General features: G+C 40.1%; 1 protein-coding gene across 5 annotated transcripts in view; it reads right to left on the reverse strand.

The window, feature by feature from the left end:
- The window catches only part of MSH3 (mutS homolog 3), a 220,513-nt gene that overhangs the window by 139,484 nt on the left and 58,340 nt on the right, over nucleotides 1-22,689 (reverse strand). For all 5 annotated transcript variants that reach the window (XM_075932217.2, XM_089779326.1, XM_089779329.1 and 2 more), the window contains one exon: nucleotides 647-759. In XM_075932217.2, coding sequence (XP_075788332.1) covers nucleotides 647-759 — 113 coding nt within the window. The remainder of the gene's footprint in view (nucleotides 1-646; nucleotides 760-22,689) is intronic.

Here is a 22,689-nt window from a genome sequence, read left to right on the forward strand (position 1 = left end):
AACATTTTACCAGACTTTGAAAGTGTAACAAGAATAACTGAGCTTTTTATAAAATGTTTTCTTATTAGAGTGTTAATGAAGAAACATTTACATAGGTTTTTGACAAATTTTCTTCATTGTTTTTACACAAAATTTAGAATTTAAGTTTTCAAAATAAGCATCTTCAGATGGGAAAAAATATTAAGAATTCTTTACTACTAGCTCACTTCTCCAGATCACATCAGCACTCGGAGTTTTACAAATTTTAAGATCTGCTCTCATTCCACTCCAAATTTAGTCATAGATGTAGATGTTTTTGAGATGTTACCTCTTTTACAATACTACACAGCTTTACATTTCTGCCTTTCTCCAGCTACTGGTACTTGCTTTGCAACTACGTACCAGTCCAGATTATAGTTATTATTAAATATTACTAATAATTCTAAATCCAGGTCCAAGTTCCATTGTACTAACAACCAGGTCCATATTTGTCTATACAGAAGCTAATCAGCACCTGTGTTCCCTGTAAGCTGAGTGAGTGGCCTGATGGTTCACATTTGCACATACCTTGGTGCATGTAACCAATGTTATTCCACACATGTACAGAAAAAATTAAAGGGAACATTGATCAGCATTACAAATGTCAAAGACTTTCTCAATGAAGTACCTGTAGTATCAAGCATTCCTCTTGCATAAAAATCAGTAATTAACTGGAAAGCATGGCTGTATTCAAAATAAACACTTTCCATTCTTTCTATTCGAATTCTGTCATCTTGTAAACTGCAAAGAAAATAATGAAAATGTTAACGGGTTTTCAATTCCTAATCTCCTTTTATGAACAAGAGTAAAGGCGGCTCAAATATCAACTCTCGGGGGGGGGGGCTCCCCCTTCTTTCCTCTCTTTACATTGCTAAGAAGCCAGGGGATAGTAAATGAAGACATCCATTACTGCATCTAATTTAATAAAGATTCTAAAACAATTTTAACTTTTTAATTAAAAACTCATCTTCTCTCTGACACACTGCATGATTAAAATGTTACTTTCAAAAGCGACCATGTAAAAACAGCACCTTTCTACTCACCAGATTAGTTTCCTGAGTGTTTTCAGAACTATATCTGCTTTTACTGATAAAACCAATTTTATACTGCTTTTTACACCTCTCAAAGTCAACATAGCTAAGAAAGAAGGAGATGATTTCTTGACTATGGATTTATCTGGAGCTCCCACTACTAATTGAGCTGGTCCACTGTCATGAACATACATGCATACCTATAACCATTAAGCCTGGACATTCACACCATGCTTTGTCAGAAATAAACCTGACCACCAAGTTCCTTTGCTAAAAATCAAGTCTGTGAATTGAATGGAGAGTTCAATCATAGTCTACTGTCTCCACTATCTGTGCAGAGCTGGGGCAGCATACAAAGAGAACACAAACCCTATCAATAATCGCATGTGTATTTATTGTTATATAAATTAGGACAAACATCACTGGCTCTCCAACATTATTTGGAACCTATAGCACACATGCATAACATTTAGTATCTTTTCACAAAAAAATTTTTTTAGGTGAGACTACTGAAGTAAAACATGTAAAATTAAACACATAGCTACAAAATACAACCATCTTTCTGGAAAAGGTCACTATTTAAGGTGGGTAAACACCTCTACAATCCAAAAGTTAAAGCATATATTGATTAATACTATAGCCCTATCATAGATGGACAAAGCATTCATATTTCACCCTTGAAAAGAGAAGAAGAGTTCAGCTCACTGAGATGCTCAAATGTCAGCTAGACAAGCTGTGCATGCCTTCCAAGGTAAACTACTGAGAGTGTCACCTTCAATGTAAGCCCAACTAGTGAGTCATGGCTACTTTAGCGGCCATCTCTGAAGTACTGGAGAGAAAGCATTCCTGATGTGGCAGGGAAGGTGGGAAAGCAGCCATTCCCCCTCAACAGTTTTATGCATTATTTTAATGAGTTAAAACAGGGAAGGGATTGGGAGTAGACAAGAAAGGAGGAAGAGAAGTACTAATGAATGTTGGAGCCACAAAAGTTACACACAACTTCAGTTATGTAACACTCCCAACTACTGAAACAGCACATTCTGTCTTCCTAACTGTTGGTATTATGTAATAACGAGGCCTCAGTGCTAGTTAACAGCTTAATCTGTCTCCATCCTACACAGAGAAAGGACATACCCACAAGTATTGACTGACCAGAATGCCTTGAACTGAGAATTTATAGTTTACAGCAAACTACTTGAGGAGAATCTGGCATAGGCTGTTTTCCATGTGTTGGGGAAAAAAAGTTACCTAACATTTGTTTTGCCATATTTTTAACAGAAATATCTGGACTGAAAACGGGACAGCTGGTGACTCAATTACTGTTCTAATTTGCATTCCCTTTGATAAGCTGCTACAGATTTAAAAATCCATTAAGTGTGATGAAAATGGACTTGTTGATTTTCTAACTAATTATTTTAGGCTTCTCTTGAAGATTTACAAAAATGCTAAAATACATCCACTTTCCTAAAGTATGTATTAAAACTTCATAATAAAATGTTTCAGTAACTATCCATATTTATATTGTTCCTTTTAAAAAATCCCATGATTAAAAACATTTTAAATCAAAGAGCAAAAGGAACATATCCTAACAATAGGCTGCCCAGCTTGATTTCAGATTCTAAGAATAACCAACACTGGAAAAGAAACACAAATGTCATCAGTACAAAACATTAATCAAGGTCTCTTCTTTGTCATATTTGCCTTTATTATGTGACTAAGCAAGGAGCATCCAATTCTAATGCACAGAAAGCATTTTGCTAATCTGCATTTCCCCACCAAGATCTGAATGTTCATCAAAGTTCAAGAAACTTAAATGGGTGATGTTGCCTAGAAAGCTCCTCAGAAGATTATACAACACCAATTGTTTCAAAAACTATTTCCAGCGTGGAAAATTCTGACATTTTCTCTCTCAAAAATCCCTGCAAAAAATTAACAGTCAATGCTGCAGGCTCAAATACACTTTCATGTAATTCTTTCCACCTTCACATCCAAAAAAAAGCTAACTATACTTGTTTAAAAAGAGGGACACTCCAAATCATCTACAAATGACTGGTACCAAAATACCTGGTTCCTAAAAGCAATTGGGATTCAGCTTCATTTATTATAGCATTTTATATGTCTTTGCCAAAGAAAACTAATTTGAAGAATAACCCTGTTACCCATGAATTTGGAAATCCAGGAGCCCACAGCGTACTCTATGATTTTACACGTGTCAGAAAAGAAACCAAGGATTTATCCTTTCCTTTCATTCAGTTCCTATGCTTTTAAAATATGCTATGACTCAGCAATTTATAAACTCTCAGAGAGGTAGCTATATAAGTCGGTAACTAAAAATGAGTAGTCCTGTGGCACCTTAGAAACTAACCAATATAATATATGATGAACTATGTGGATAAAATCAACTTAATCAGATGACGTGGAATGGAAGTTACAGAATCCAGAGTATAACATAACAGCAAAAGCAGTTGCCCATCAATTGTAGGACCGGTATTAAACTAATCGAGTCGGGCTGAATGTGTCCCATTCATAGCTTTTGATGTGTAAATGTGAATTTCAAAGGCAGGGGAAATTGCCTTTGTAGTGAGTTAACCAGTTAGTATCTTTATTCAAGCCCAAAATTCATAGTGTCAAACTTGTATATGAATTTTAGTTACAACTACAGTTACAATTCATTTACTGTCCTTTGAAATTGGATTAACCCACCAGTAACAATCACATTATAGTTTTCTACCACTATGAAGCTCGACTGGATTTGAACTGGCAACTTGCAATATCTACTGTATAATTAGCATGTGATAAAGTTAAGATTGGTTAATTAAAATTATATTTTAGTTGTTTAATACACTGTAGAATAGATTCTCATTACTACAGTAACTATAAATCCATTGCTATATTCAAGTCAAAATTATGGAGAGAAACATTTCTCCTCATTTTAATCCTCCTGAAGGTCCGTTTCTGCCTGGGCATACAAAAAGAGTAATCAAAACAAAAATCAAACTTCTGTAAACCCTGTAGGTTTTATTTATATTTTGAAAAGTCCTCTAACTAGTGTACCCATAATTCACTATTTAGCCACATAATTCTTTAATTATAATTTCCTCTCTGGTTCCCGCATGTATTATGTCTAAATTAAACTGTTAAACCTTCAGGAAAGGTACTGTATCTTTTTATTCATACTATGATATGTCTAGCACACCTCTGAGTATTGCAATACAATATTAGTGTACAATATTATTATAAAATATAATAATGATGAGCTAATCAAAATGTGTTACGCCCTTTCCAAAGAAGAAGTGACTATATCAAATACCATGACCACCACATTTGATATCCTTATTGTAATCTCATCAAAGGATTGAATTGGCAGGGAGATTTAATTAACCTTCCAAGTAACAGTTGAGAAAACTGTATCACTTATCTTTTCACATCTGTTTAGTACAGGACTTCAGCCTTCAACAACTCCCTCCCATTCTTTTGATGGGTATTAAATTTACATTTTCTTAAAGTTACAGTGCTGTATTCTGCATTCCAGTTACAAACAAGTTTCCCACCAAATAATCCAAGATACCACTGAAACCAAGCCCAGTTCAATGGGAATAAAGCTAGCATCTGCTGACTGTAAGGAATTCAACATTGTACCGATAATGTGATCCTATTGTAAGTGCATGTTCAAAGTATAGCCAAGAAAAGTAAGTGAAGCACATTTATTTTTTCACCTACATAATAACAGCTATAGTGGGTCAGACCAAAGGTCCATCTAGTCCACTGTCCTGTCTTCTGACAGTGACCAATGCCAGATGCCCCAGAGGAAGGGAACAAAACAGGCAATCATGAAGTGATCCCTCTCCTGTTATCCATTTCCAGCCTCTGACAAACAGAGAAATCCTGGAAACCTAGATTGGCTCAAAACAATAATTCTGATGTTCTCAGCCAACATATTCTATTCTGCCTGGCTCAAACCAGGTCTATTTGTCACTTACTAACATAAGTAGTAAATTAAATTTGAGAGTGAATTTCAACACAGAGAGAAACCAAATAATATTTTAACATCATTAAATCATAATTGCATTTTAATACAGTAATTACAAATTATTTCTGTAGGTAGGCAAGCTCAAAGCACCAGCATCCACACACTGACATCAGCTACAGCCTCAGGACTGATCCTGACTGTGTATGAAATCTGTTGGGCCACATTTAATTCCATAAACTGATTAAACAGCTTGAAATTTAAAATACAGGGTGTGCATGCTATTTTTTCAGTCATTTATAGCTCAGGCCTCAAGTCTCATTGTCCATATGTTAATTCTAGAACTTTGTGCCAGTAACACAATACCAAAATGTTACCAAGGTGTTCCCTCAGACCTGTAAGCAATACAAGATCTTATACTGCTAGTCAGTGGGAAAATGTGTCCCTTATAGCTCTTGAGATGTACAGGTCTCCACTAACTGGTGACAGTGCTCTAGGCTGGTATGAGGGGACCAGTAAGTGAGCAAGACTTTTTAAGTTGGAGGGAAGAAGAGAGTGTTGATAGCAGAACAGAACTCCATATCCCCTCTAAGTACCAACCCGTCAAACTAAATCCATAGTGTCCAACATGCTAGCTACTAGCCACATGTGGCTAGTTGGTTTGAACGATGTGGCTATTTGGCTGGCTGAGTGAGGCTAGTTCACTAGAACAGTAGACACTGCTTCAGAACTGGTTGGACACCACAGAATTAAATGGTAGGCCTGGGGCAGATAGTCAAAAGGGGAAGGTGACAGCAGGACACCCCATCTGGCACATGAACAGAAGGTCTCTAGCCTTTCAGGCGGCACAGCCATTTCTGTTGCCCATTCCAAACACAACTGTGTTTATACTGCAGAGCCTGCAGCATGTGTAACAATGTAACCACTAAGTTTTTTTAGCAGTTACATGACTACCTTATCGTAAAACCTTTATATCCTCATTAGAAACTTACAAAAAATTCCCTGAAGTCCATCAATATATTTCTTGCAATGCACCACAAAGTTTAAAAAACTGTTATATTAATCCTGTATAGACCCATGTAGCAAAAATGTATCATTTTAGTATAGGTATATAAATGTATAATGATTTCCTTATGAGATCTGTATGCTTCTATTTCACCTTGTTTCTCATGAGTAGACAACAATGTCTGCATTGTAAACTAAGTTGTGTCTTCTAGTAACTATGTAATCCTTATCTGGAATGCTCTGTAAATTGTTTGGTATGAATGGAGACTGTGTCAAAGTCATCACAGAAGCCCAATTGGTCAAGAAGTGGAAACCTTGAAAATAAGCAGGAAAAACCCACTGTAACAAAGGCTGAATTAAACTAGCAGAATTGACAAACCCCTGGAGACAGGCAGACACCCCCAAGAGTGAGACACAATTGACAGGGATGGAAAAACTGACAATAGCCATCAAAGGATAACTGTGGAAAACTGAGATTAACACCTTTTAAGGATGAATGATTGCAGCATGACACAGCAATACCTACAGACTCCAATGGGAACTTACATGTGCAAGAACCCAGAATTATAAGAAGCTGTGCTCAGGCCTCAGAGGAGCCTCGAATAGCAATCAAAAGACCCCGATTCTTCACTCAGTTAGTCTTGCCTGGCCAGACAGACTGACTTGAGCCACAAAAGACTGGTAACTATACACCATCTGCAGGACCTCTGTGAGTATGTGTGTGTGGGGAGGAGGGGCTTTACGAAGCCTATGCTAACTGCTAATTGCTTTGACGTACAGTAATTCCTCATTTAACACTATAGATATGTTTCAGAAAATGATCTTATTAAGTGAAAACATGTTATGCGGGGTCAATTTTCCCATTGCAAATAATGAAAAAGGTGGGGGTTGCGTTTCAAGCAGCGGTGTCCGTTGGGACCGGGACATAAGGTTGAGGGAGAAAGGGGACTGGGTTACAGCAGGGAGGAGAGATGTTTGGCTCTGGGGAAGAGGAGAAGAGAGAAGTGGGATTGGGTTGGGAGTATGCCCCTGTGATGGGTTTGCCGGGACCTGTACTGCGTCCGGCGAGAGGGGGCGGGAGGGGGGGTGTCGCTGGTGAACCCTCCGCAGCTTTGCAGTGAGGTGAGGGAAGCCCCGCGCAGCCACGGGCGATGGGCCAACTGGGGAAATCATGTTATTCCGGGGACAGTCGTATAATTCAAAAAACGTTCCCTAACAAAAAATTGTGCTAATCGCGAAAAATGTGTTAAGCAGGCACGTGTTAAATGAGGAATTACTGTATTCTTAATAAATGTGGCATCTTGCCTTTTCTCCTAAAAAGATCCTGTGTGCTTTTGATAAGACTAACACATAGATGCAAATTCCAATCCTACTCTTATTTAAAAATCAACTATTCTTTCATTAGGGAAATGAAGAAAAATAAGCAAGCTGTATGTAAAACATGTTTTATGTTGTATAAAGTCTCTTAACTTCTTCAGCTTTGTACATAATTCCATTTAGTATCTAGCCAAGCCCTTCCGGCCTTCCCAGAAAATTAGAACAGCTTAACACATAGATTCACACTGCAAATCTGGGTTTTAGGTATTTATTTACATGATTAATTAAATTCTTCTGTTATCCTTAAATTTAAAGCTCCAGTTCTAGCTTCTGCCTCTTATCCCATATCCTTTCCCCCCTCCCTCCTTGTTAGCCACAATTGGAGTTTATTTTAAATAAATAGTTCAGCATACACTAATTTGCTCTTTATAGTGTTTTCTTGCTCTGCTACAAGACTTGGCAGGAGGGAGTTCAGTAGCAAGTCAATCACAAGGCTCAGGAGAAAAAGGATCTGGCATGTGAATCCTGCTACCTGGCAAAAACGGGCTGAGAAGCAAATGACTAATTATGTGCTTTTTACAAAGGCTTATTAATTATTATTATTATTATGTCTAAAGGGAAAGTCTGCACCCAACAGGATTTACTGAAATCATCTTACCAGCACTACAGATAGAGTACAAGCTGTAAACTAGAGACAAACATTACAAGCTATGGATGTTAAATACTGAGTAATTGACTAATCTCATAGTCAATGATGCATTTTGCATCAGCTATTCGATTAGTCGATAGGGAGCCTAAGGCTGTTGCTACACTTCTAAGGTGAAAGCGCCATGTGTAGCCCAGGATCAGCTTGGGGACTCCCTTGCTGATCCCATTCTCCATGCAGCGCTACCACTTTGAAAAACAGCGGGGAGCCCAGCATCAGGCTGCACGCGGCATTTCAAAACAGTAGCGCTGCACAGAGCCCAGGGTCAGTGGGGAAGTCCCCAACTGATCCCGGGCTCCACATGGTGCTGCCACTTTGAAATGCTGTGTGCAGCCTGGGGACACCCCAGCTGGCCCTCGGCTGTATGCGACATTTCAAAGTGGCAGTGCCACATAGAGCCAGTGTCTGACCACTGGCTCCTCGCTGTGCTGCTGCGTTGAAGAACTCTCACCACTTCTCCCCGTTGCTGCCTCTGAGGCTGTGTCTAGACTACATTCCTCTTTCAAAAGAGGAATGTAAATTAGGCAAATCAAGAGTGCAAATGAAGTGCAGGTTTAAATATCCCATGCTTCATTTGTATATTCACGTCCGAACGTTTTTTCGAAAAAGTTTTTCAAAAGTGAAAGCACAGTCTAAACGCAGTTCTTTCAGAAAAAAACCATTTTCGAAAGAACTGGTATTCCTCATTTTTTTCATCACTTCTATCTGCATGCCAAGCAGCTGCAAGTAGCATTGCCTGTTTCATTCACAATATATTTACCAAGATTTTCAAAATTAAACCTAACGCCTAAGTAACCTAAATCCATAGTAAGAGGACTTAAATAATTGACCTGATTTTCACAAGAGCTAGGAACTCACTACCTCCCAGTAAGGTTAATGGTAGGTGTTGGATGAAAAAATTCAGATTTTTAGGTGCCTAATGTGGACATAGAATCCTAATTTCCAGCCTTTTATAAAAAAAAAATATTTTGACCATTAGATATTTTGATCATTGGTCTTAGCCAGTTTTTCTACTGCTTTTCAAAAAGTTTCATACCACTGTATAATAAATCTACTAATGTCCTTCAAGACTCACAAAGTGACACTTTCTCTTTGAACAAATGCCAAATGTGTATCTATATATGTTTATAAATGACAGTATCAATTAGGGATGTTAACAACTAGTCAACTATCCGATACACAAATGCTTATCGGATAGTCAACACACTAGTTGCTTGCCTCCCTCCTCCCCCCTGCTTGCTGCTTCTATCAGAAAAAGGGAGGAAGGTGGGGGGGGAGAAGCGGAGGGCATGCTTCAAAGTGGTAGCGCTGCATGGAGCCCAGGGTCATCTGGGCACTCCCCCGCTGACCCTGGGCTCCCTGCAGCATTTCAAAGCAACAGTGACACAGAGCCTGGGGTCCCCAGCTGACCCCAAGCTCCATGTGGCGCTGCCACTTTGAAACACCATGGGGAGCACGGAGACAGCAGGGGACTGGCCAGACACCCTGCCCCAAGACCCTCCTGTACCCTCCCTCCTGGCCAGACACTCTGCCCCAAGTTTTCTCCTGTACTCTTCCTCCTGGCCAGGACATTGCAGATCATCTTTGTGATTTATACACAAAGATCATGAAGTATTTTCCAACCATAAATGACAACAATAACTGGATTTTAAATCCAGAGAGTATAACAGGAAACAGTCAGTTTTTCTATGCAAGATTATGAAAACCTAATCGAAATCACTTCAGATGGCCAATTAATACAAAAATTTTAAAAAGTTTCTATGATTACATTTTGGGGTGGCTTATGTCAAGAATATTCAGCTTTATCGAGACGTGCAATTCATCAGTTGTTACCCTTCACCAGCACATACTTGTGGTAAACGGGGTTCTCAAATTACGCAGCAACAAAAACAAAATACAGAAATCAACTGACTATAGCACCAGATATGCAAATCCAACTTTTTAGTATTAAACAAAGTATAAAAAGAATTTGCCAAGAAAAGAAAAACCACTCTTCACCACTCTTCGCCAATATAATTCATATTAGTTTTTGAGCTTTATTTTTTTGTACACTTTAAATATGTGCAATTAAACTAAATGTTGATCTCATGACCTTATTTAACATTTGTTCATTATTATCATCCTTACTTATTTGGTCTACTTTTTCAGCTCCAGACTGTCTTCCTTGGGGGAGTCGTGGAGCCCAGATCCAGAGGCTCTTTTTTTTCCCTTCTTCTTTGCTTGATAAATTTTCTCCTGGGTACCCTAGGCCTGGCTATAGGGGTTCCTCGAAATTCTTCCGAGTTTAAAAGGGTTCCATGGCCAAACAAAATTGGGAAACACTGCTCTAGGCCCTTTCCCCAAGAGACATGGCCTCAGGGATTACTAGGAGACCTGGTGCAGGGTTGCAGCAAAGACTCAGAGAGCACATCTTCAGTGGTGGCAGTGGAGCAACACGGCAGCCTCTGCTCTGTGGACATCTCCCAGGCCTGCCCAATTGCTCCACTTCTCTGTGGCAGAACTGGGCTAGATGGACCTTTGGTCTGACCCAGGATGACCATCCGGTTATTCGTATATAGAATCCATCTGTCTCTCTCCCTCCCCCCTTTTATAACCCACTAAACCCCACTCCACTCCTTGAGCTAAGCTAGAATGCAGGAGATCTGATGGGGTGTCTTCCTTAGCAAAGTTAGTAACAAAGCAAGAATGCACATTTACATTTTTAAATCTAACTTTGCTCTTTAAGTGACTTGCCAGAAGATGTCAGAACATATTATTAGAGCTGATTTTTAGATGCCACTTGAGTACAAGTTAAATATCTAAAAAGTGCACCTTGTCACATAGTAGGGGGAAATACCCAGGTTTGGACTGAAAGGAGAACAAATTACAGATCAAGTTGAAAAGCTACCTTTCTAGTAAGAATTGAAGGTATAGAAGAGACTCCAATATATTACAGGCAAGCTTGTCTAGTCTTCTGTTCCTCAGACAAATCATAGCATCTTCTTGACTCCTCAGTAGAAAGATGCAGTTTGTCTCTATCCCTGCAGTTATAGTCCAACAACCCATTGTCTTACTTTGCATATGGATAAGCTTCACTGCTTCCCTTGTCCTGTATAGAACCTCCCCTGAAGATTTTGTGATCACTTGATTAGCATTTTGCTGAGACTGCTGTTAGGTGTTTGTTTTGAACTATACTATACTCAATTTACATGTAGACAAACTAGGGATGTAAACAACCAGTCAACTTCCAATAAGCACAAGCTTATTGGATAGTCAATTGGTGATGCGACTAGTCACTTCCCCCCTGCTTGCTGCCACTATTAGAGAGAGGCAGCACGAGGTGGGGGGAACAGGAGCTGGTGCTTGAGGGAGCCTGCTTAAAAGCCAATTCTCCTCTAATACCATCTTCGCAGGGGGCAGGAGAGGTGGAGGCACAGTGGGAAACAGCACGAGTGAGGACTGAAGCAGTCTCCACTTGCACCAGTTCTGCTGAGAGTCTGCTTCTGAAATGGGACTCTTGTGCATTTCAAAGGCTGAAGCACTTCAGGGAGCGTGGGGCCAGCGGGAAGGCAGAGGCGTCCTTATTGACTAATCTAATAGTCGATGGAAATCCCATTGACTATTCAATTTGTTAATTAATCTCAATTTAACAAATGTGGAAGCTACTCATGAGTCACTTGTTAATGATTCCTCCAGCATGGGGAATTCCAAGAGAACCATAATGCTGCCATTTAAGCTCATTCTTCGCAAATGATGGCATAGGAGGCACATTAAGTGAAGAGACAAAAAGTGGCAGGAGACTCCTGTGTTCTAGTTATTCCCAGATAACAATTTGGAAACTAGCTAGCTGACAGAAGTAACAACAGAATTCCACACAAGGGTGGAAAAAATTTCCAGGAACATTGTCTTTGACCTCCTGATGTGTGGATGGCCCCAAAACACAATTTAACATACTTCAACTCCAGCTACATAATTAACATAGCTGGAGTTGTGTATCTTAAGTCAATTGTCCTCTTTAGTGTAGGCCAGGCCATAGTGAGTCTACTCTTTTCGGCAGCAGAGCAAGTGGCCTGAGAAAAGGCAGCAAGGAATCAACCAAAAATTGCTTCAAGTGTCCCTTGATCATAACAGACATATTATGTAGGTCGCAGAGATGTAGGAGGCCATACTCCTTTCTTCTTACCACCTTCCCATTGTGACAAGACTGATTAAAATATTTCAGCTGAAAAATTATAGCGTGAAGCTCAGAGAGCACATCTTCAGTTAATAATCAAATACAACATTTCTTTTCAACATAGTCACCCTCAAGAGCCGCAGATTAGACAACAATGCTATCATGTTACTGGCATAGTGGAAGTTAGTGCATGAGTTGTCATTCAGCGAGGAGTATTTAGCTTCTCACATTTGGCAATTAACAGCATTTTAGTTCAGTGTACATAGATACATTTAGTCAAGTTACACACCTCTTCCTTTCATAGTTCATTTAACAAAAGACTTGCAGTTCCCATTTTAAGGCAAATAAAATAAAGTGCTGAAAAAAGTTTATGCACAAAACATTTATGTTATTTGAAAAAGCACAAATCCATTTTCTCCTGCCAATTGCTAGTGTAGGCATGGATAGATCACTAAGGAGGAGAAGCGTGCTACCCCAGACCCGCCAATTGAAAGATGAACAAAAAAAAAGCAAAACATGCAACTGTTATGTGATGTCGCCAGATCATTTCTTACATTTCCTTTGCTCATGCCAACTTATGCCAGCTGGTTGAGAGACAGTGTTTGTCATCTACTCCCACAACAGCCCTGGGCACCAGCTATTTACCTCCTCTTCAAGAATAAATTACAATGCATCTTCCACTTCTTAAACATGGTATTTATGCAACCACATATTTAACAGTGCTGATATTCAAACAGTGTTCCTACTCACACAGACTCATGATCTTTGGCATCACGTGTTCTGTATGCTCAAATCTATATATTATTTAGTACCACCTAGAGACTCTAATAAGCACAATCTCATTACACTACAGATGTGCCCGACTGTCTGTCTGTTCAAGAACTCCTCCTAAATGGTAAGAGCTAGGACCACCAAATGCAAGGTAAGGGTTGTGCACCATCCTACCTCTCCTGCCTCAACTGGTACAGGAACATTACTGGCTGCTGCCCTTCCTTTGGGAGCGAGTGGAAAGTGCACAGTTTGCTACATTCTTGAATCTAGCTGGGGAGCACAGGAGGCAGACGAATGTGGACCTGCCCTGCCAAGAGACATGCATCTCCCTCCCCTGGCTGTTCCCAAGGGAGCTACAGCTGTCATGGAGAGGAACTTCTCACGTGACCCCAAGCTACTGTGGTGAGAGGGCTGGTGTAGCTGTCTCTCCCCAGGATAGCCTACATACTGAACCCTTCATTCCCAGTACCACTCCAAAGCAATGATTCAAATGAAGAAAAAAATTGAGTTAAGGACCTGAGCAACACTGGGTAAATCTTTAATCTAATATATATATTTTAGAGAGCTTGTCTCTCTGTTTGATCAAGAACTCCTCCTAAATAGTAAGAGTAAATTTGGTAAACAACTTCCTCTTATTATAACTTAAAACAAGGTAAGGCTTTGGTTGTGCCAGGAAAACAAGATGTGCCCACAATGGGATTGCTTCTCATAAAACCAAACTGAAGAAAAATAGAACCACCCAATCAAGTAGAGTCCTCAACATTGACATAATTGAATGAGTGATGATACAGACTGAATCGAGAAGAGCCACAAAAAATAGAATGGACCTGGAATAGGATTGCTTATCAATAAATGCTACAGAAAAAAGAGATAAAACAGAAAATTTGGAGTAGTGCTGCATAGCATAGGCATAGGCATAACTATATCAATGCCTAAGGTATGAAAACTAGAAAATAATGTTTAGAAACCAAATTGACTATAGCCCTTTTTTTGTTAAAACACAGGAAATAAGAGTTTATAGAGATGATGAAATAAAATACCCTTAATGGAGTTCCCAAATTACGGACCCAAGAAATGCCAGGAAATCTGCTAGAATGATAGAACTACAACCTATGAGTTTACAATTATAGTATGTGATAGACCACAAAAAGGTGGGAGAAACAGATGAAAGGCCATGGTAATAATAAAACAAGCACATTTTTAACCATAAGCAGTACTCACTGACCATCTCTTACCTACCACAGTCACAGCAATTTTAACAGGACAATCTGAAAGAGGGATTTGGGAGAAGATTAGATAATTGCTTTCCTGATTTTTTTTCCATGCTTCACAGACAGCACATGCAGAAACGAAGGTTTTTGGGAGATCACCACTGGTAGATGGAAAATGAGGAGCTAATGTAAGGTTATTTTGGTCAGAACTATGAGCCATAAAGATCGTAGCAGCTGCATTATGAATAGATTTGAGGGGGTCATGGTTATTAGAGTCTAGGGTAAAGATGATAATGATGCAATAGTGACAAGATGACAATATCCTGGATAACAGTTCTGGTCATGTGATCAGAGAAAAGGCCTCACAACCTACTTGGGTAGAGAGAGGACTGAGTCCAAGGTGACTCTCAGATTACAGGCTCAAATAGGTGAGAAAAAGATGGTTGTATCCTATTCCACAATAACGGAACAAGTAAGGAAATTCCAAGGCTTAGAGGCAAAGATCACAAACTTTGCTTTGGCTATGTGGAATTTAAGTTGACATCTGGAATATCCAAAAGGAGATGTCAAAGAAACAGGCCAATATATGGTTTTAAGCAAAATTAATAGTTTAAAATGGAGAGGTAGACTTGTGAGTCATCATTATAAAATGATATATGGCTTTCACAGTACCCTGGGATAACATACAGAAGGAGAAAAATGGACCAAGGAAGGAGCCCTATGGGATCCTTATCAAGAGTTAGCAATACCCCTCTTAATGAAACACTGAAAGTACAATTAAAGAAGAAAGAAGAGAATTAGGAGAGGAGAGTATCACTAAAGTCAAGGAAGGACATGCTTTCAAGAGGAGCCAGCAAGGGGGGGGGGGTGAGAGGGGAGCTGAAGAAGTTGTGTACTGACTCTTTGACTTGGCCCACAATTAGTCACAGACTGTTCAGTACATGAAAACTGTCCATATTTCTGCAAGAAGGCTCTCTGTTACAGAAAATTATTTTCTTGGGTCTAATGAATCAGAGAAATTAGTTACAAATCTCTCCTCTCCATCTGAGACAACGTACTACTTGCCAGCAAGGACCACACTCATCTGTCCAATGGAAGCAGCATGCTTCTGTTAAGACACGTTTTGTTTGTTTCTTTTAAATGTTTACCTGATAGAATATAAAAAAATTGCTGGAAAAAAATGAAACCAATTAATTACATTTTATATGGATTTCAGTGCATTTCCTTCAGAGAGTTTGAGAGAAATACTAAAGGATATAGCTTACCAAGAAGAGACATCAACCAGTACTGAAAAGCTGGGCAGCTAAGTAACATGCTGCACCCAATAATTTAACAGTAAATAGATAACCAGTTTCACTGAATTATGCTAACTCTTCTAAAGGCTCTAGGATGAAAATCCTGGCTTCAATGAAGTCAATGGCAAAACTTCTAGGCTGTGTCTACATTGGCATCCCTTTCCGGAAAAGGGATGCTAATGAGACACTTCGGAACTGCAAATCCGCGGGGGATTTAAATATCCCCTGTGGCATTTGTGTTTACATGGCTGCCGCTTTTTTCCGGCTCGGGGTTTTTGCCGGAGGAAAGCGCCAGTCTAGACGCGATTCTCCGGAAAATAAGCCCTTTTCCAGAGGAACCCTTATTCCTACTTGAAAGGGCTTATTTTCCAGAGAATCACGTCTAGACTGGCGCTTTTCTCCAGCAAAAACCCCGAGCCGGAAAAAGCGGTAGCCATGTAAACGCAAATGCCGCGGGGGATATTTAAATCCCCCACAGATTTGCAATTCCGAAGTGTCTCATTAGCATCCCTTTTCCGGAAAGGGATGCCAATGTAGACACAGCCCTAATGACTTCAATAGGGCCAGCATTTCACCTTCAATATTCAGAAAGTGCAACCTTAACTATTTTCGTGTTGTCACATGCACATATTAAAACAAAAAAGTCAATTAACCACTATGATAAACATATATGCTGAGCAACCAAGTCATTTTATTTTTGTAGAAATCAGCTTTCTTCACCATGTCTATTCACTTACTGTTTGTTACTGTCACTGTCATGCCTAAATTTATACTTTAAGCCCTTTGAGCCTGGGACCACATCTTCCTGTTTATTCTGCAGCATATACAGCACTGCACCACTAGTATGCATCTCCACAAGAATAATTATCAAGCACATTTTATTCAAGATCACCCATAAGACAAATGTAAAGTAACACTGTTGGCTTATTTGCTATTTATTTCAAAGAGTTTGTCTGTCTGTTTATTCAAGAACTCGTCCCTCAATGGTAAGAGCTAGGACAAATCAAATTTGGTATACAGTTTCTTCTGTCATAAATGAAAGCAAGATAAGGGTTTGGTTATGCCAGGAAAATGGGATGTGCCTGGAATAAGACTGCTTCCCAGAAAACCATTCAGAAGAGACATACAATATCCAGGCAGATGTAAGAGGTTGGCCTCCCATCTGGGACAGCCTTGGCCCTAAGCTTCCCACCACCCAGCAAGCACCCTTGGAGGGGGGGGGCAGAAGCTCTGCCCCACCTCCCAATTCTTATGGTAATATTGCTGACTGTTTCCCTTTGTCAGGGAGAGAAGAGGGAAGAGAACAATTTATTTCTCGCTTCGGCTGGGGAGCCCAGGTGACAGGTGAACCTGGATCTGCCCCCATCGGGGGACATGCACCCTTCCCACAGCTGTACCCAGTGGAGCTGCAGCATCCATGGAAAGGTACTTTGCACCTGGCCATCAGCAGCTGCAGTGAGAGGGGGCTACGGCAGTCCTCTCTCCCTGGGGCAGCTTGAATGCTGAACCCAACCCCATCCTAGAGCAAACCCATCCTAGATTTAAATGAAGCATGTATACTGTATTCTCATTTTATTAAAAAAAATGAGTTAGGGGCCTGAGCAACACCAAGTAAATCTAGTATACTGTCTTTTAAAAAAAATAATTTTCCTTACGTGTATTATAAACAGCACAGGTAGCAACTCTATAGTTCAGTTTCACCAACTCTTCCCATTATAAAGACTGTCCAGTTTATAGCTTTAACAAGCATTAACCATTTAAGATAAAAATCTTCCATGCCACATGTATGCCTCAAGCAAAAAAATTTTTATTTAATTTTGGCATAAATTGTAAAGCCATTTTTGAGGGTGGAGAGATGTGCCTTTTCCCCTTGTGTTAATTTTTTTAATTTTTCTTAAGAAGTTCTGCACCTCCATGTTTTGAAGCAGGGACTTAAAATTTAGTACAGGCATTACCCGTAGTGTCTTAGATGTGCCTTTTGCTGTTCCTCTGGAAAAATGTCAAGTTATGAGGCCTCCAAAAAAAATGTCCATTTACACATTATCAGCAGAGGGGTTTGTATAGTTTGCAATCTAAATCTCCAAAGAATTCCTCTGCATTAAGCATGCTGTAACCACCAGAGTCTGACTAAACAGCACTTAATATAAAGGATAAACATAATGGAGCTGCATAAAGGATGCACACACAACCTTCAGTCTGCCATTTCTTAACTTTGTGTTAGATTTGACAGCATGAACATACTTTTAACATAGATTTTGGATTTATTTACCAATTTGCCTTAGATTTAAAACTGAAAGAGGTTTAAAATGTAATATAATCAATTTTTTTTATCTTTTTTACTTTATTCAACTTAGAAAATGAAAACAAACTCATCAGTCTACAGAGAGTTTCATTTTATGATTTAAATGCACTAACATACTGATTTAAATTAATCTGTGGAAATTCTTTCGCTATAACCACAAAGCATCCATCTTTAAGCAGTAGTGCTTCTTGCTGATTGCAGGCCCATCTAGGACTTGAGGAAGGATTTTCTGTGGACTGTTTTGTTTTTTGACAAAGTAATCTTAAAAAAGTACCTCTTTATATAGCTGCTTCATGTCTTTGTTGAGCATTTCATTGTGGAAAATTTAACTGTGATAAAATTTGTGGGTGTAATAGGATGGCTTTTAAGGGCAGGAAGCCTGGAGCTAGCCAGACCCATATAATTAGCCCTGAACTACTAGGAAAGGTACAGAAAATAAGACTGAAAATATCATAATCATATAAATTCATATAGCAAAACCTGAAAAAAAAAATCAGGGTCTAGCGCAGTGAGGGGACACAGCTCTGGCCAGGCATGACTGGTGGAGGGCTGGAGGCAGCGGCAGGCAGCAGGGAGTACAGCCCCATCTGGCAGCCTACAGCCGGGTAGGGAGCCTTAACCTCCCCTCATCCAACAAACCCCATTGTTCAGGATGACTCAGGTCCCAAAGGTGTGGACAAAAGAGGTCTGACCTGAATATTGATTCAGGAGTTCACATTTGTTACTGGCTCAGTGAAACCTAATTATAGGACGTCAGCAGTTTGGGATATCTGCCCTTTCTTTCTGACAGTATATCCCAATACTCACAGTTGTAAGACACGCTAGACAGCGTGACAGGGCCCAGATGAGGGAAATAAAAACAGAACATTACAAAGCAATTATAGCCACGAGCAGGTGTGTGTGTGTGTGAGAGAGTCTGATTTCTCACAGTAAGCAACACCAAAATTAAGTGGGCAGTTAACACTCAGAAGAATGGAACCCAACTGAATAGCCTGGAGATACTACAGACTTTGTAGCAACCGGCAGAAAAGGAAAATGAGGTACTCATCTCCAAAATGAGAAGTCCAACATTCAACAAATTGGAGAAGGGGAGAATAGGGTAAAAATAAAATGGCAGAGCTTATCTAAACAGCTACACCCATAATATTAAAGTGAGTTTATTTTCACATTCCTAATGTTGTCCTATTTACTTTTTCCATATACACAAGTATAAATAAATTAATATTAGTAAGAGTTAAATCAGTTTATGTGCATCTAAATAAGGGGACTGCATCATTTTCACTATGAGTTTATTAATTTACTCCAATAATAAGTGTACTTTTCTAGACAAGTCCTAAATTAAAACAACTCAACTCTTCACTACAGTAAGTTTTAACACCAGAAAGCCACAAGTTCTGACAGAAGTTTCTTTGAATACAAGATAAACGCAGTGCTTGGTCCTGCCATGAGAGCAGAGGACTGGACTTGATGACCTCTCAAAGTCCCTTCCAGTTCTAGGATTCTAAACCAAAAGTCTGTTTCATTCCCAGGGCTCCACTGCAGCAGCTCTCACAAGATTATCATCTCTTGATGGATCCTTGTCATTGTTATATTTGCTGAAACAGTACTTCAAAGAAAAAGGTGTCTCAGATGGTGGTATAAGAAAAAAAGGCACTAGCAGTTCCTAAGGCAAAGGGTAAGTAAAGATGATAGAGAAAAATCTCTGTCTGAGAAAACTGTCACTCTTACAAATTAGCCACTATAAAGTTACCCAAATATGCACTACAGATTCTACCTCTATAAACCGGAACTCTCTGGCCCAGCAACATCCATGGTCTGGCAGAACCACAGATGTTCTAGGATCAGAGAACCCCAGCGCACTGCAGGGGGCTATCAGCACAATCCAGGTGAGTTGGCGGGATACCAGTGCACAGCCCACTGGGCTGCAGCTCATCTGGCCAGGAAGGCAAGAGTCAGGAAGCCTGACCCAGGGCTCTGCTGGTCTGGTGGATGCAGGGAAAGAGGGAAAGGTGAGCACGTGACCCAGCTGGGCTGCTGGGAGAGCTGAGAATCCCAGTGGGTCACCACAGCAAGGGGTTGGGCTGCAGCAGGGGGGCCAAAAATAGCCTCCCTTGGTCTGGAAAAAATCTCTCATCTGGGACTAGTCAGGCCTCAAGTGTGCCAGACCAGGGAGGTCCAACTTGTAATGTAATGCATACACACTCTTGGGAAAAGGCTGCATTGTGACTCTTTCCCACTCCTGACAAGCCCGTGGTGTCCAACATGCTAGCCACTAGCCACATGTGGCTGTGTGATCAGGTGAATGTGGCTAGTTCACTATGATCAGGTGAATGTGGCTAGTTCACCTTCAGAAATGGCTGGACACCACAGTGACAACCCCTAAATGGAGGTGCCTCAATCTACCATTCAATACTTCAAAGTGTTTTGGTACATTTTCCTGCCACATATACGTTCTACAAAATTTCTTATTAGTGCCATCCAGAGTCTCAAAAACAACCCGGACATTATAATCAAACCAGCTGACAAAGGGGGTGCTGTGGTCATTATGAATAAGGCCGACTATAACCAGGAGGCAACCAGACAACTCTCCAAAACCACATTTTACAAACCTTTCTCCTCTCATCTTACCTCGGAATACCAAAAGAAACTACATTGTCTCCTTAAAAGCCTCCCCACAGCTACTTGGGAACGAATCCACACAGAAACACCTTCTGAACCCCGACCAGGATTGTTCTATCTGCTTCCCAAAATCCATAAACCTTGACACCCCGGACATCCCACCATCTCAGGTATTGGCATGCTGACTACTGGTTTATCCAGTTATGTAGACTCTTCTCAAACCCTACACAACCAATACCCTCAGCTATCTCCGAGATACTACTGACTTCCTAAGGAAACTACAAAACATCGATAATCTCCCCGATAACACCATCCTTGCTATCATGGATGTAGAAGCTCTATACACCAACATCCCACATGAAGACGGATTATAAGCAATTAGAAACACTATCCCAGAGGACAGCACTGCCAATCTGATGGCAGACCTATATAACTTTGTTCTCACCCACAATTATTTCCAGTTTGAGAACAACTTATACCTCCAGATCAGCGGCACAGCCATGGATACATGCATGGCCCCACAGTACGCTAACATCTTTATGGCTGACTTAGAACGTTTCCTCAGCTCCCGTCCCCTCTTATCCCTTCTCTACTTACGCTACATCGATGACATCTTTATGATCTGGACACATGGCCAAGAAACATTGGAGACATTCCACAGAGATTTTAACAACCTACACCCCACCATCAATCTCAGCCTGGACCATTCTACACGAGAGATCCATTTCCTGGACACCACCGTACAAATTATCAATGGAAAATTAGACATCACTCTCTCCAGAAAACCCACCGACTCATACAGTTTCCTACATGCCTTCAGCTCCCATCCAGAACACAGCATACGATCCATCGTCTCTAGCCAAACCCTTCGATACAACCATATCTGCTCTAATCCCACTGACAGAGACCAGAAACTTCAGGATCTCTACCAAGCACTTATAAACCTCAACTACCCACCTGGAGAAATAAAAAAAACAAATTGAAAGAGCCAGACGAATACCTAGAAACCATCTACTTCAAGACAGACACAAGAAAACCAACAATAGAATACCACTTGTCGTCACCTACAGCCCCCAACTTAAACCTGTCCAACACATTATCAATAAACTACAATTGGAACAGGATACTAACCTCCAAGAGGCTCTGGGAGACAGACCCATAGTCTCCTATAGACAATCTCCTCATCACAAGATGATTCTTACAACAACCACAGGACATACCACACTAATACCAACCCTGGAACCTTCCCTTGCAACAAACCCCGTTGCCAGCTTTGTCCACATATTCACTCTGCTGATACCATTATTGGACCTAACCAATTGAGTTATAAGATCAAGAACACATATTCCTGCACATCCAGAAATATAATTTATGCTACCATGTGCCGAAAGTGTCCGTCTGCTATGTACATTGGACAAACATATCAGGCACTTCGCCAAAGAATCAGTGCCCACAAAACAGATATTAGACAGGATCACAAAGAAAAAGCAGTTTCTTGCCATTTCAACCAGAAAAGGCATTGTCTCAATGACTTGATTACCTGCATCCTGCTTCAAAGACATTTTAACACCAGACTTGAAAGAGAATCCTCTGAACTGTCATTCATGCTTAAATTTGACAGTTTACACCTAGGTCTTAACAAAGACATTAATTACCTTACCCATTACAAAGATAGCTTCCCCAATTATCACCTCTAATATCATTAGCTCACAGACATTTACCTTCCCCCCCTTACCCCGCCCTTCTGTTCTGAAATTTGATTTGTCCTTTTCATATGTGTTCATTTTTTTTTTTTATTGTATCCTTTGGTATATATGGTCATGCCAATTTTCTTCCACTATTTGATCTGAGGAACTGCATCTAGCCCACGAAAGCTAATAAATCTAATAAATCATCTTGTTAGTCTTTAAAGTGCTACATAGTCCTGTTTCTTATTAGTGGCTTTCACATACTGTGCCCAGACAAACGTATTTGGGGAGGATGATATTACATAGTATGCAAAGGGAAACAGATTGCAGCTTTTTTGGCCTACATGCCAAGCAATGATCTTGTATCCACCCCACCCCAACCCCCCCAAAAAAGGCAACACAAGGTTTCATGAAAGAATCACATCTTACCATGGAATATCAGCAAAGCAGCAGGCACAGAGCACTCCACTGTTAGGTATATATTCCATACATTAAATATTTAAATAAAATGTTGCTTAAAAAGCAATTAAATTATATAAAAAGCTGGAATATGAGAAAGCAAGGTGACAGCATATTGGAAACAATGATCTTATATGAAATACAGCG

This window comes from Pelodiscus sinensis, chromosome 6, assembly GCF_052426305.1.
Source record: "Pelodiscus sinensis isolate ZL-2025 chromosome 6, ASM5242630v1, whole genome shotgun sequence".
In the NCBI taxonomy this organism is placed as follows: domain Eukaryota; kingdom Metazoa; phylum Chordata; order Testudines; family Trionychidae; genus Pelodiscus; species Pelodiscus sinensis.